This window comes from Nelumbo nucifera, chromosome 4 (assembly GCF_055504915.1).
Source record: "Nelumbo nucifera cultivar China Antique chromosome 4, China Antique-T2T, whole genome shotgun sequence".
Classification (NCBI taxonomy): Eukaryota; Viridiplantae; Streptophyta; class Magnoliopsida; order Proteales; family Nelumbonaceae; genus Nelumbo; species Nelumbo nucifera.
Window position 1 is genome coordinate 36,042,416 of NC_142652.1, and position 13,075 is coordinate 36,055,490.

Below are 13,075 nucleotides of genomic sequence, written 5' to 3' on the forward strand. Positions count from 1 at the left end.
TCAACCTTTGGAAGGCAAGACCGACAGACTTGTTTCAGCTCTATCTCTGTTTCTAGTGACAGTGAAGTTTTGTTATGGCATTATCGGTTAGGACATCCTAGCTTTCAATATTTAAAGCATCTATTTCCCAAGTTATTCATGAATAAAAATCATTCGTGTTTTAAGTGTGAATCTTGTGAATTAGAAAAACATCATCGTGCTGTTTTTCCGTCCCAACCATATAAAAAATCAAAATCATTTACCATGATTCACAGTGATGTTTGGGGTCTTTCTAGAGTAACAACTCTTTCTGGAAAGCATTGGTTCATTACTTCTATTGATGATCATACTAGGGTCACTTGGGTTTTCCTTTTAAAAGAGAAATCAGATGCTGAAACTGTGTTTAAAACTTTCTATAACATGGTTTAAACACAATTTCAGACTCAGATTAAAATTTTTTGAAGTGATAATGGAAATGAATTTTTTAACAATATGTTAGGGAATATTTTTGCTGAGAAAGGAATTGTACACCAAAGTTCGTGTAATAATACACCTCAACAAAATGGGGTGGCTGAAAGGAAAAACAAACATCTCCTTGAAGTTGCTAGAGCCCTAAGTTTTCAAACTAAGTTTCCTAAGTATCTTTGGGGAGAAGCCGCTTTAACAGCCACTTATTTGATTAACAGACTGCCTACACAAATGTTGGATTTTAAAACACCCATACAGGTTTTAATTGACTGTTTTCCAAACTCTCAGCTAGTGACAAACATTCCCTTAAAAATTTTTGGAAGTGTGGCCTTTGTTCATAACCATGATCCTAAACGTTCAAAGCTTGATCCCACTAATCAGAGAGGTTACAAATGCTTTAATCCAGTTTTGAAAAGGATGTTTGTGATTATGGATGTCGCATTCTTTAAAGGAACCTCATACTACAAACACTCCCATCTTCAGGGGGAAAGCAACACTAGTAAGATGGTCTTTTAGATGGTTTTGATTTAATATTTGAATTTGTCCATAATGATGTTCCTCACAACCAGTCACCGAAAGAAAGTGAGGCAGAAAATACAAAATCAGTGGAAACAAATGAATTAAATATTGAAAATGAACAACCTTCGGTGATGCCATCTCAAAATAAAAAAGCTAAAACAATAGAGATGCGTGCGAAACAGTATAAAGGCCTTGTATATTCAAGGGAACATCTAGCACTGAAAAGGAGAGGCACTATTCCGCAGCATCAACAAGAATCTGATCTGAGGGTGGATCATGAAATTCATGATAATTCTCCAAAAATACTCGAAAATATTCCTCCAGGTAATTCTATTTCTTCCAGTCAACTTAATCTTCCCATTGCTCTTAGGAAAGGTGTTAGGTCTTGTACAAAACATCCTCTGTCAAATTTTGTATCTTACAAAAATATTTCACCTTCATATTGTGCCTTTATTTCAAAAGTGTCTAGTGTATCCATTCCTAACTGTATCCAGGAGGCTCTAAATGTTCCTGAGTGGAAAGAAGCTGTTTTTGAGGAGATGAGAGCTTTGGAAAAGAATGCTACTTGGGAGAAAGTGGATCTGCCGGATGGAAAGATAGTTGTTGGTTGTAAATGGGTGTTCACTCTGAAGTACAACTCAGATGGATCCTTGGAGAGATATAAGGCTCGCCTAGTAGCTAAAGGCTTTAGTCAGACGTATGGAGTGGACTACTCTGAGACCTTTTCTCCAGTGGCAAAACTAAATACAGTTCGAGTACTCTTATCAGTTGCAACTAACCTTGACTGGCCACTGAATCAGTTGGATGTGAAGAATGCCTTTTTGAATGGAGACTTGGAAGAAGAAGTATATATGGAGCCTCCACCTGGTTTCACTGAGAAGTTTGGAACTAAGGTATGCAAGCTAAAAAATCTCTATATGGACTTAAACAGTCTCCCAGAGCCTGGTTTGAAAGATTCACAAGGTTTGTTAAAAGTCAAGGATATAGTCAAGGACAATCTGATCATACTCTTTTCACAAAAAGATCCACCAAAGACAAGGTATCAGTTCTAATTGTCTATGTTGATGACATAATCTTGACTGGAGATGATATTGAAGAGATGAGCAGACTAAAGCAGAGCTTAGCCAAGGAATCCGAGATTAAAGACTTAGGTCAGCTAAGGTACTTTCTTGGAATGGAAGTGGCTAGATCAAAGAAGGGCATTGTGGTTTCGCAACGAAAATATATTCTAGACCTCTTGAAAGAAACTGGAATGAGTGGATGCAAACCTTCAGACACTCCAATAGAAGTTAAGGCTAAACTCGGAGAAGTTAAAGATGGGGTTCCAGTAGATGCAGGTAGATACCAAAGGCTGGTAGGAAGGTTGATTTACTTGGAGAAGCAAGAAGCAAAGTGTAGTTGCTAGAAGTAGTGCTGAGCTGAATTCAGGTCAATGGCTCAAGGAGTGTGTGAGGTTCTTTGGCTAAAGAGGGTGCTAGCAGATCTTAAGAGACCAGTGAGTTTTCCTATGAAACTGTATTGTGATAACAAGGCAACTATCAGCATTGCTCATAATCCGGTTCTACATGACAGGACTAAACATGTTGAGATTGATAGACACTTTATAAAGGAGAAACTTGAAGAAGGAATAATTTGCACTCCGTTTGTACCAACCACGCAACAAGTTGCTGATGTTTTGACTAAGGGCTTGTTGAGACAGCCATTTGAACTTCAAGTTAGCAAGTTGGGCATGATAGATATCTTTGCACCAACTTGAGGGGGAGTGTTGGCAAGATATGATTTGCGGCAAATTAAGAAAGATATGATTTGCTGCAAATTTAGAAAGATTTGATTTGATTGATTATAGATTTTAATAAATTTAGGAAAGATTAGATTTGAATAAAATTAGGAAAGTCATATCCTAGGATTAAGGGAAAGATTTAATCAATCCCTAATTGAGAGAGATTTTAGGAGTAATTGAGAGAGATCGTAGGAGTTTGTCTCTCCTATCTTTTCTTATTTAAGTTGTATGCTCAACATGTTTTATCAACACATTATCAATACAGAAGTATTTCTTCTTCTCTCCCTCTTCATTTCTTCTTCTCTTCCACTTTATTTTTCCACATTTTGCATATTTTAAAATATTTCAACCATGTTTATAATTTTTACAATATTTCTGACATGTTTCTTATGTTTGGATGACCGATATTTCCACCAACATTGACATTCTTGGAAATAAATCAGTGACATTAAAAATTGGAATTCAGTGCATGCTCAAAAATCTGAATCAGCAAGATGGGAAAACATAGAAGTGCTACATTTATGGAAAATTATATACTAATAGTTCATACTTTTTGAATTCTAACATTCTACACCTGCAGAAAGAGTGTAAAATGTTGCTTTTGTTACCAAGTAATGTTTGATATGAAGAATGGCATTCATCTTGTACATTTTCTGTTCATTTTTGTCAAATAAACTAGAAAATAAAAAAAGGACTGTTGGGACCCAAATACCTTCCCCTAACCCAACACAGGGAGTGGAGCAGGCCACTACCCATCAGCAGTACTCAAGGAAGCAGAAAGGACAGGCGACAGAGCCTCAGGGACAGGCAACAGAGCCTCAGAATTAGTTACACACAGAGAGGGTGATTCTGTCGACAGAAGATATTCCCTCCATGATATTTCCCAGAGTTTGTTATCAGTTAGTTATTCTGCCAATCAGAGGATATTCCCTCTATGATTACACCTGTAGGCCAGATATATAAGGCCCTACTCTTTTAAAGAAGGAATGAATGAATATCCCCTGTTTTTCTCTTTCACTGCATCCCTCTTTTCCTACCTTCCCTTCTCTTCTTCCTCCCCATTTTCTGTTTCTGGAGGTTAAGCCACCCTCGAAGGGGCTTCCGAGGTGAGCGGTATCCCACCAAGTTGGTATCAGAGCAAGGTTGTAGACCAGCTATGCCGCAGACAAGATCCTCTACCATGGAAGACAGAGTCGACCAACTTGAGATTGGGTTCCACCAAGTACTGAACGAACTCAGGGATCTCAAGGTGGTCATCTCTAACCTCGCCTCCCAACAACAGTCCGGCGAGACCAGTCAGCCAACAGGGGCCGACGCCTCTGTTTCCGGAAGCCAGGGAACTGGGGGTTACCCTGCCGGAAAGGTTACTAAAATCAATTTTCCCAACAAGGACCCATTACGTAAAAGTGTCCTAAATAATCTGTGTAATGTCAGACTCCAATACATGTCTGACCTAGACATGTCTTCCATTTAGAGGAGTCCATGTAACATTGCTTAAAGCACTCCTACTCCTGAAAGCCCCAAATTGCCAAGGGCAACTTCATAGGAGATTCAACAGTCTGGAATAATTTGCTTCTGGACTAATGATGTAGCAACAAAATACCATCGTCTAACAGCATCATCATCCAAGTGCCCGATTCCTTAGTGCAGATCTGGTAGGAAACCCTAATAGCGATAACTGATGATATCAATCAGTACATCTGAGGAAGCTTCAAATTTCATCTATTGTCATGTAGTCCATAAGATAGCTGATGCCTCTGTTTAATGACAAATCATATCCAATGGTGAACAAGCATTTACAAATGACTTTTTTTTTTTATGAGTAACTATCGGCCAACCCATTTGCTGTTCGCAGCAGTCATTGTATCTTTAAATTTATTCTCCTTGTCATCCATTTTATTTGTTTCAATTCAGTTCTATAATCCCATACTGCATTCTCCCTGTTTTCCGACCAACCAATGACAACCTTGGAGTTTTCTTCCATAATCGAAGTGTTTATGTTCAATTCCTTAGCCCAGTGCAGACCTTGGAGTACAACAAAGAGTTCAGCCCTCGTGGAATCCCCCTCACCAAGTGGTCCTGAGAACAAAGCAGTTTCTCTACCATTTGTGAATGACTTGTTGAGAAACATCTTTTACACTAAAATTTCCTTATCATTTTATTGTAAATTATGTTGTCGTGTTCATCTCAAAATTACGACCTAAACTGTAAAACTTAATTCATTATATTTGGTGTTTTATTCTAAGTACCTAAGAAACAAAATGACATTCTTTCTTTTTTACCTCTGTCTTGTAGATGCTTATAAAGTCCAATCAACTTACAGAAGCTGAGAATGTACAAAGAAAGATCCTGCATGTTATGGAACTATCAAAGGTTGAACTTTTCTTAACAAGTGCCTCTAGTCTTTTTTTTTTTCTTTTTTTCCTTTCAAGTACATGTATGTGCAATTGCAATGACACAATGCGTTGGCATTCAATTGCTCTTGATTTGATATTTTTCATTACCGATCAGTATATAAGAAAAGGTTATACTTGCTTTTTTATGTGAGAGATCTTCAACCACAGAAAGAACCTTTTTGATGGTTGTGTAAAAGTTGCAAGGGCTGGAAGAAAGCCTAAACTACTCCTGAGTGGCATACAATCCTAACATTAAATCATATGTAAAGCTATGTCAAATTGACCTCCAACTGTTTGTAGTTTGAGATTAAAGCTTTTGTTGTTCACAAAACCACTCAAAAAATTTATGGAATTTCTGCTGAATTTGTTATACTCGATTGGTTGTTATTTTTTATTTTACAAAGTTTGTTTGTGTTATTATGTCAGTAGCAAGATCAAGGATGTATTATTGATTAAAGAGCAAAATACATGACCCCTATTCCTTGGGGTAGGGAGAAGGCAGAATCAGCCCAAGGTTGAGAGACAAGTTAATGTCATTACAATACAATATAACAAGATAATTCAGTCCAGATGTGCAGTACCCCAAAGGAAAGACTCCATGTCAACTACTGTCCTAGAAAAACTGTTTCCAAGAAAATTTCCCAATCAAGGATCCCATTGGTCGGGCTTTGAGTTACCTTCTATCATCAACCCTCCAAGCCAAAATACGGATCTGCTTTTAAGAGTATGAGAGCTGAAACTTTTTCTCTAATGGAACTCTCCTCTCAAATGAACCTGAATAGATCATTATAATCTGGAGTTACAAATGTAAATCCCACCTGCAATAATCTGAAATAAAATAGAAAAGAAGAAGATTGAAGAAGCTGGAAGAAAAGGAAAGGAAGAGAATAATCAGACCTCTCTCCAGCCTCCACAACTGTGTTTTATTTTTTTGACTGTAAAAAAGGATATAGTTACATGAATTTTTCTAGTAGAGTGGCTAGCACTAGAAATACTAATAACAGAATAAAACTGACTCATAACTAGGGCTCACTAATCACAGAGATAATGCATAAACAAAAATAAGTAAACAATAATGAACTATGGTCCATTCAGCCCAATCATCTCTGCACTCCCCCTTAAGCTGGGCATAAATATTAGTCATGCCTAGTTTGCTTACATAGTGTTGTAACTTTTCCTTAGGGACACCCTTAGTCAGAACATTTGCTATAACTGTTGCTTTAAGGTAATGAAAGGGAAGACAAACTCTAGAAGCCACTCTTTCTCTTATAAAATGTCAGTCTACTTCAATGTGTTTGTCCTATCATGCTGAACTGGATTGTGAGTTATGTTAATTGCAGCCTGATTATCACAATACAACATTTAAGGCTTATCATATGCAATTCCCATCTCCTCTAGAAGTGACCTAAGTCATAACAACTTTGAAACTCTAAGTGCCATGGACCCCTATACACTCTGCCTCAGCTGAAGATTTGGCTACTACTGATTACTTCTTCTCTAAGAGACAATGTTCCCCACTACCAAAGCACAGTAACCGGTTGTAGATCTCTATTATCAATACCACCAACTCAATCAGCATTTGTATAAGTCTCTAGATTCATCTGTCCATGCCTAGAGAAGAGAATACCCTTCAGGTAACACAAAACCCGTTTTGCAGTAGCCATATGTGTGTCTCTAGGGGCATGCATAAACTGACTAATCACACTGACAACATATGATATAGCCAGCCTTGTCATGCAAAGGTATAGTAACTTCCCTAAAAGTCTCTAGAACACTCCCCTGCCTGCCAAGAGCTCACCATCATTAGCTGAGAGCTTACGGTTGGCATCAATAGGTGTATGCAGGTTTGGCACCAAGTTTCCTAGTCTTCTTAAGAAGATCTAGCACATACTATGTTTGAGTTAGGAAAATTCTTGAGTGCTTGAACTTTCTCTTATCACTACCTATAACCACAATATCATCAACATAAACAATAAGGTAACTTGAGTACCTTTCCTCTTAACAAACAAGGTATGGTCAGACTATGTTAGTGTGTAGTCAAATTCAACAAGTGCAATTCTGAACTTGTCAAACCAAATTCTTGGGGATTGCTTGTGGCCTTAAAAGGGATTTCTTCAATTTGCACACCTTGCCCTGCATTTCCTTACCATACATGCTAGGAGGAAGTGGCATATAAACCTCTTAAACCAACTCCCTATTTAAGAAGGCATTCTTAACATTAAATTGATAAACAACCAATTAAAATTCATTGTCAAGGATAACAAAACTCTCATTAAAATCATTTTGGCAATTGGTGAGAAGGTCTCCATATAATCAACTCCATACACCTGGGTATAATCCTTGGCTATTAGACAACCCTTGTACCTCTCAATGGTACCGTCAACATGATACTTGATAGTGACAATAAGCTATAATAAAGGTGTTTGGAGATACAATGTGTTGTACATTTTCTCTTACCCTTTCTCACAGCTATAGGTAGGCCCAAGTCTGGGAAGAATGGTGTTGGAGGACGTGATGAAGGACCTATCCTCTGTTCAGGAACTAGGAGTGTCTATGGCTCAAATGTAGATGGGGGAACAACTTGTTCATGTTGTAGCTTTTGTCTTTGGTATCACCTCTGAACAATAGGATGAGTACTAAAAACTAGAGGAGTAGTAGGTGGAGCCTGGAGGAAGAGAAGGAAGAATGGGAGAACTGGAGGATTCTACCAACAAGATAGAAGGAACTATAGGGGATTCAACCCCAAAGTCAACAAGAGATGGCAGAGGAAGTGGTGAAGCAAACAACTTAATAGAATGCTCCCCCTTAGGAGAATGACCATAAAAAGGGAGTGACTCTGCAAAGGTGACATCCATGGAAACAAATCGAGTACCACTAATGGGATCAAGGCAGTAATAACCCTTTTATGTGGAGGCATACCCTAGAAAAATACACTTTCAAGCCTTGGAGTAAACTTTATGTCTTTGAGAGTTGGGAACATGGACATAACATGTGCAACCAAATATCCACAAAGGAATAGGAAACACCTCATCCTTGGAGAACAAAACAACAAAGGGAGATTTGAACCCCAAGACTCGAGAACAAATGCGGTTAATAAGATAGGTAATTCTCATGATTGTGTCACCCCAAAATATCATTGGTACATAGGAGGCAAAAAGGATGCTCCTGGGTACTTCTATAACATGTCGATTCATTCTCTCTGCTACTCCATTTATCTCTAGAGTATAAGGACAAGTGCTTTGATGCACAACCCCAAATCTCTCAAAGTATAAAGTAAGGTCCTTAAAATATTCCTAAGCGTTGTCTGATCGGAATATTTTGATGCGGGTATCAAATTGTGTAAGCATAAATTCATGAAATTACAGAGAATGCATAAGGTAAAACTAGGTATAATGAGAAAAGTCATCAATAAATAGATAAAGTATTTATAATCACCCATACAAGGTACATGGTGTGGCCCCTACACATCATAGTGAATAATATGAAAAGGAATTATAAATCGTTTATTACTTGTAGGATAAGAATTTCTATAGTGCTTCGATAGCTCACATGACTCACAATGTAGACTTGACATCTTAGCCTCTTTAAACAAAGTTGAAAACAAAAGACTCAATGAATAAAAAGAAAGATGACCCAAACGATAATGACATAACATTATACAATTAACTGACTTTGACACATTAGAATCGGAAACTATTCTCTGAGGTGATGCTTTAGCTTTACTTTGCTTAGGCATATCCAATAAGTATATCCCATTCGCCTCATGGCCACTCTCAATCACCTTCCGAGATTTCATGTCCTGAAAAACACAGTAAGAAGGGAAAAAGGTTAAACTACAATTCAAGGATTTTGTCAAATTACTAACTGAAAGCAAGTTAGTATTAAGTTTAAGAACATGAAGAGCCAAAGATAAGGTAAGAGTATTTAAAGCTTTGATGTTTCCCTTGCTAGAGGTAGGAGCAAGAGAGCAATCAACAAGTGAAGTCTTCTCTACTAGATAAAAGTTGGTAAGTATAAAATAAATGACACACACTAGTCATATGGTTAGAGGCATCAGAGTCAATTATCCAAGGGATTCTACGATTACCTGAGATGGAAGCATGGCTCGTAATGGCACGAATACCAGAATGGGCATTGGCAAAAGAGAAACCATTTCCTAAGGAGGTAGTAGTAGATTCTAAATGGTTGACGAGCTGGCCATATTATAGCCTTTCACAACTTCTGAAGAGGTGGCTACATTGGCATTGCCTCTTTTTCCAGTCCCATTCTTCTTATTCTTTATTATTGTTCTTGAATCTAGGAGGTATAAGCTCTGGATGTAGCTTCTAGCAGGTATCCTTTGTGTGCTTAGGTTTCTAGTAGTACTCACGTACTACATCTTTTATCTTAGTGGTAGCCCTTAGCTTCATACCAACATTGACAAAGTGACTAGTTGAGACTTCTGTAACTTGCACCTGCCTCCTACTCTCCTCATTGCTAATCATAGTATAAGCTTGAGATAAGGTCACTTCGTCCTTCGCTATAATGTTTTGTTTGACAATATCATACTCAGGATTGACAGTGTTCTGTTCTAGTAAGGAACTCGAACACCCGATTCCTCTCCGCTAACTTACTATGAGTCTCAGCATCTTTAGGACACCCCCACACAATAGTCTCCAATCTCCATTAATTCAATCTCCTACCAAAGAGATTTTGGTGTAGAGAAGTAATAGATAAATGCTTCTCCCTCTGTCTTAAATTATTTACATCATTCTTCAGCTTGTAATCTAGCAACATTCAACTTCTGAGAATAAGTCCTTGTGACACTGTCCCAAACCTCCTTTACAGTCTCTATCCACAAATGATGCTAGTTGATAGGGGTTGCATGGAATTCACTAACCAACCTACAACTGTATAGTTTCATGCATCCTCCTTTCATAGGCAAGACCATCCTCTTTAGGTTGCTTCTTACTCCAAGTGATATTCCCCCATTTCCCTCTACTCTAGACATGAATCTTAATTGATTGAGACTGTGCCAGATAATTAGTCCCATCTAACTTTACTGAGGTTATTGCCCCCAGCAGTCTCCATAGACATTCCTAAGGCAAAACTAGAGTCTGTAGATTGTTTCATCTCACCTCTAGTTTGCTCCATTGGCCAAACAGAAACAAATGAAAATCAATATAGGGTGTTACTAGTCAAGGTTCACTGCCCTAAGTGAAGGGATGGGAGATCCATCCTATGGACGCCCGGATCTTGCGGAATAGAATGGGCGAATTTCAAAAATTTCTCCCATCTCCACTGGGAATCGAATTCCCTATTTTAGAAAAATCATATTTTTCAAGGATCAATCTTGAACCAAGAACCAAACCAGATCTGAACCAAAAACAGTAGGAGAGGGATATACCTGATACAGAGAAGTAGTATCTCCCAATGGAGGTGTTCACGCCCAAGGAAGGATCCAAAGACTGCTCCCACTGAATATGGCACAGTGCAGGATGGAGCAGAATCAGCAGTGTTCTTCCCAAGAACCTAATCCTTCGCAAGAATCAGCAGGACGACACGCGAGCACAGCTTCCTATCAGTCCCTTCAAAAGAAACTGATATCAAGATCTAATCTTGATTTCTCCCACTGAACTGGAGATCGAACTGGAGGTATGGCGGCTACAGGAAGGAGGCGGCAAGAAAGAATTTCGCAGGGTTGCTAAATTCTTCCTTCTGTGATTTCAGCTCTGAAGAGAATGTGAAAAGATCTCCTCTAAAGGCTGCCGCCCCCTCCTCTTTTTATAGGCTTAAAGGGATCAACTCCTAATCCCATTAGGAGTTGCTGATCCAAACCATATTTGGATCAGAATTCCCTTTAAGTGATAAGGGAAAACCCTTATCTTATCTGCAGATTAGATCAGCCCTCTCCTAATCCTATTAGGAGGTTTCCAGATCTAAATCTTATTTTGATCTTGGACTCTCTGAGTGGATAGGGTCAAGGCCCAATCCTATCAGTTGATCAAATCCCAAAATTCACCCCTTATTTAACTGATCAAATAAGCCCAGTTCGAAATGGGCTTTAGGCCCATTAAGGTTATGTGCTCACTTAGCCTTCCAAACTGCTGCCCAGTTAGGCTTCCTTGTATGGCGTGGGCCCCAAACATTGATCTACACATCAACCACATGGGTTCGGCCCAGCCTTTGTTACAAGGCCTGGCCGAATACACTGTTATGGACAGTGCACCCCCTGAAACCCATCACATGGGCTCTATGGACCCAACACTTACCCTAAGTGGTCCCTGGGCCAAGCCACCTTGTAACATCTAGAGACTGTGGGCAGATGCAAGATTAGCCCATTAGGTATTACCCTCAATGGTCTTACACTTAACCTCTCAGCCCATAATGATCAAACATTGCCTGACAAGAGAGGACCTCTCCCTCGGCTGCAAGGAACAGTGTTGCACTCTCTGCTCACGTGGATCCCGGGAATTAAAACCTTTTGCAAACATTTTGAAACCATAACATATATATATATATATATATATATATATATTTATATCTGTATATATTTTGCAAAACAAATTTCAACGATTGAAATCAACTGCCGACAGTTTTGTTTCCATCATAGAGAGTGCTTCCCCGATCATTACCTTTGTCCGACAAAGGGGCTGATCCTGTCACTATGATCACCCACTCAGATGAATTCTCGAACTGTCCCAACATACCCAGGTTTTGACCCCCGCTAAGGATCTCACTGATTGGCATATCAAAGACAGCCCAATCCGACACCTAGTGTAGTATCATAATCGAGTCTAGGGGTTAGGTGTAACTTTCCAGTTTTGCCCATCAATCTCCAAGGTCCAGGGCAATACTGAAAATCTGGTCCGATTCAAAGGTTCTATTAATCCTACACTGCATGTGCCTTGGGTCTCACCTTGGTGGCTGAGACAGGCCACCCCAACATTTGGCAACACACCAGTGTCAGCCTTGGCAGGATAAATCTCCCCAGACTTACCCAATGGCTGTGAACATTTTAAACTAACACGAGTCTCATAAGTGTCCAGTTTAAGGGTATTACACAGAAACACACCATAGGAACATGAATCAAATATGTACTTTATTCATTTACAATAAATTCATAAGGTACATCATTCTGATTGAAGCTAAGGGCATACAACTGTCTAACAACTCCCACTTGCACTTAGGTCCAATCTGGTATAAGCCGGAGTCCCATACTTTCGACGTGTTTCTCAAACACTTTCTGTGTCAGTGGCTTAGTCAATGGGTCTGCTACATTCTCCGCTGATGCTACCTTCTGAATCAGGACGTCCGCTCTACCAACAATCTCCCGGAGTACGTGGTACTTCCTCTCGATGTGCTTTGACTTTGAGTGGGCTCGTGGCTCCTTAGCCTGAGCAATCGTTCCATTGTTGTCGCACAACAACGGGATGGGCGATGTGCTGGATGGAACTACTCCCAATTCGTGAACGAACTTCTTCATCCACACGGCTTCATTGGCAGCTTCACTTGCGGCAATGTATTCGGCTTCGGTTGTGGAGTTTGCCGTGGACCCCTGTTAGCTGCTTTTCCAGCAAACAGCACACGATCCTATCGTGAAAACATACCCATATGTAGACTTTCTATCATTTGGATCCGACTGGAAATCGGCATCAGTATACCCCTGGATCTGTAGTGAACTACCATCGAATACCAGACAACTCTTTTGTCTTTTGAAGGTACTTAAGTATGCATTTCACAACAGTCCAGTGCTCCTGCCCTGGGTTGGCCTGAAATCTGCTTACCACACTCACTGCCTGAGCAATGTCAGGACGAGTGCACAACATGGCATACATGATGCTCCCTACGGCTGAGGCATAGGGAACGTCCTTCATGCCCTCAATCTCCTCAGAGGTCTTTGGAGACATCTTCTTGGAGAGAGTGACTCCGTGCCTGAAAGGAACATTTCCTT

The 13,075-nt window shown here is 39.5% G+C and overlaps 1 protein-coding gene across 3 annotated transcripts in view; it reads left to right on the forward strand.

Moving 5' to 3' along the window:
- LOC104607409 (Tetratricopeptide repeat (TPR)-like superfamily protein) overlaps positions 1-13,075 on the forward strand; it is an 89,453-nt gene that overhangs the window by 42,658 nt on the left and 33,720 nt on the right. For all 3 annotated transcript variants that reach the window (XM_019199453.2, XM_010273049.2, XM_010273050.2), the window contains exon 11: positions 5,042-5,119. In XM_019199453.2, coding sequence (XP_019054998.1) covers positions 5,042-5,119 — 78 coding nt within the window. The remainder of the gene's footprint in view (positions 1-5,041; positions 5,120-13,075) is intronic.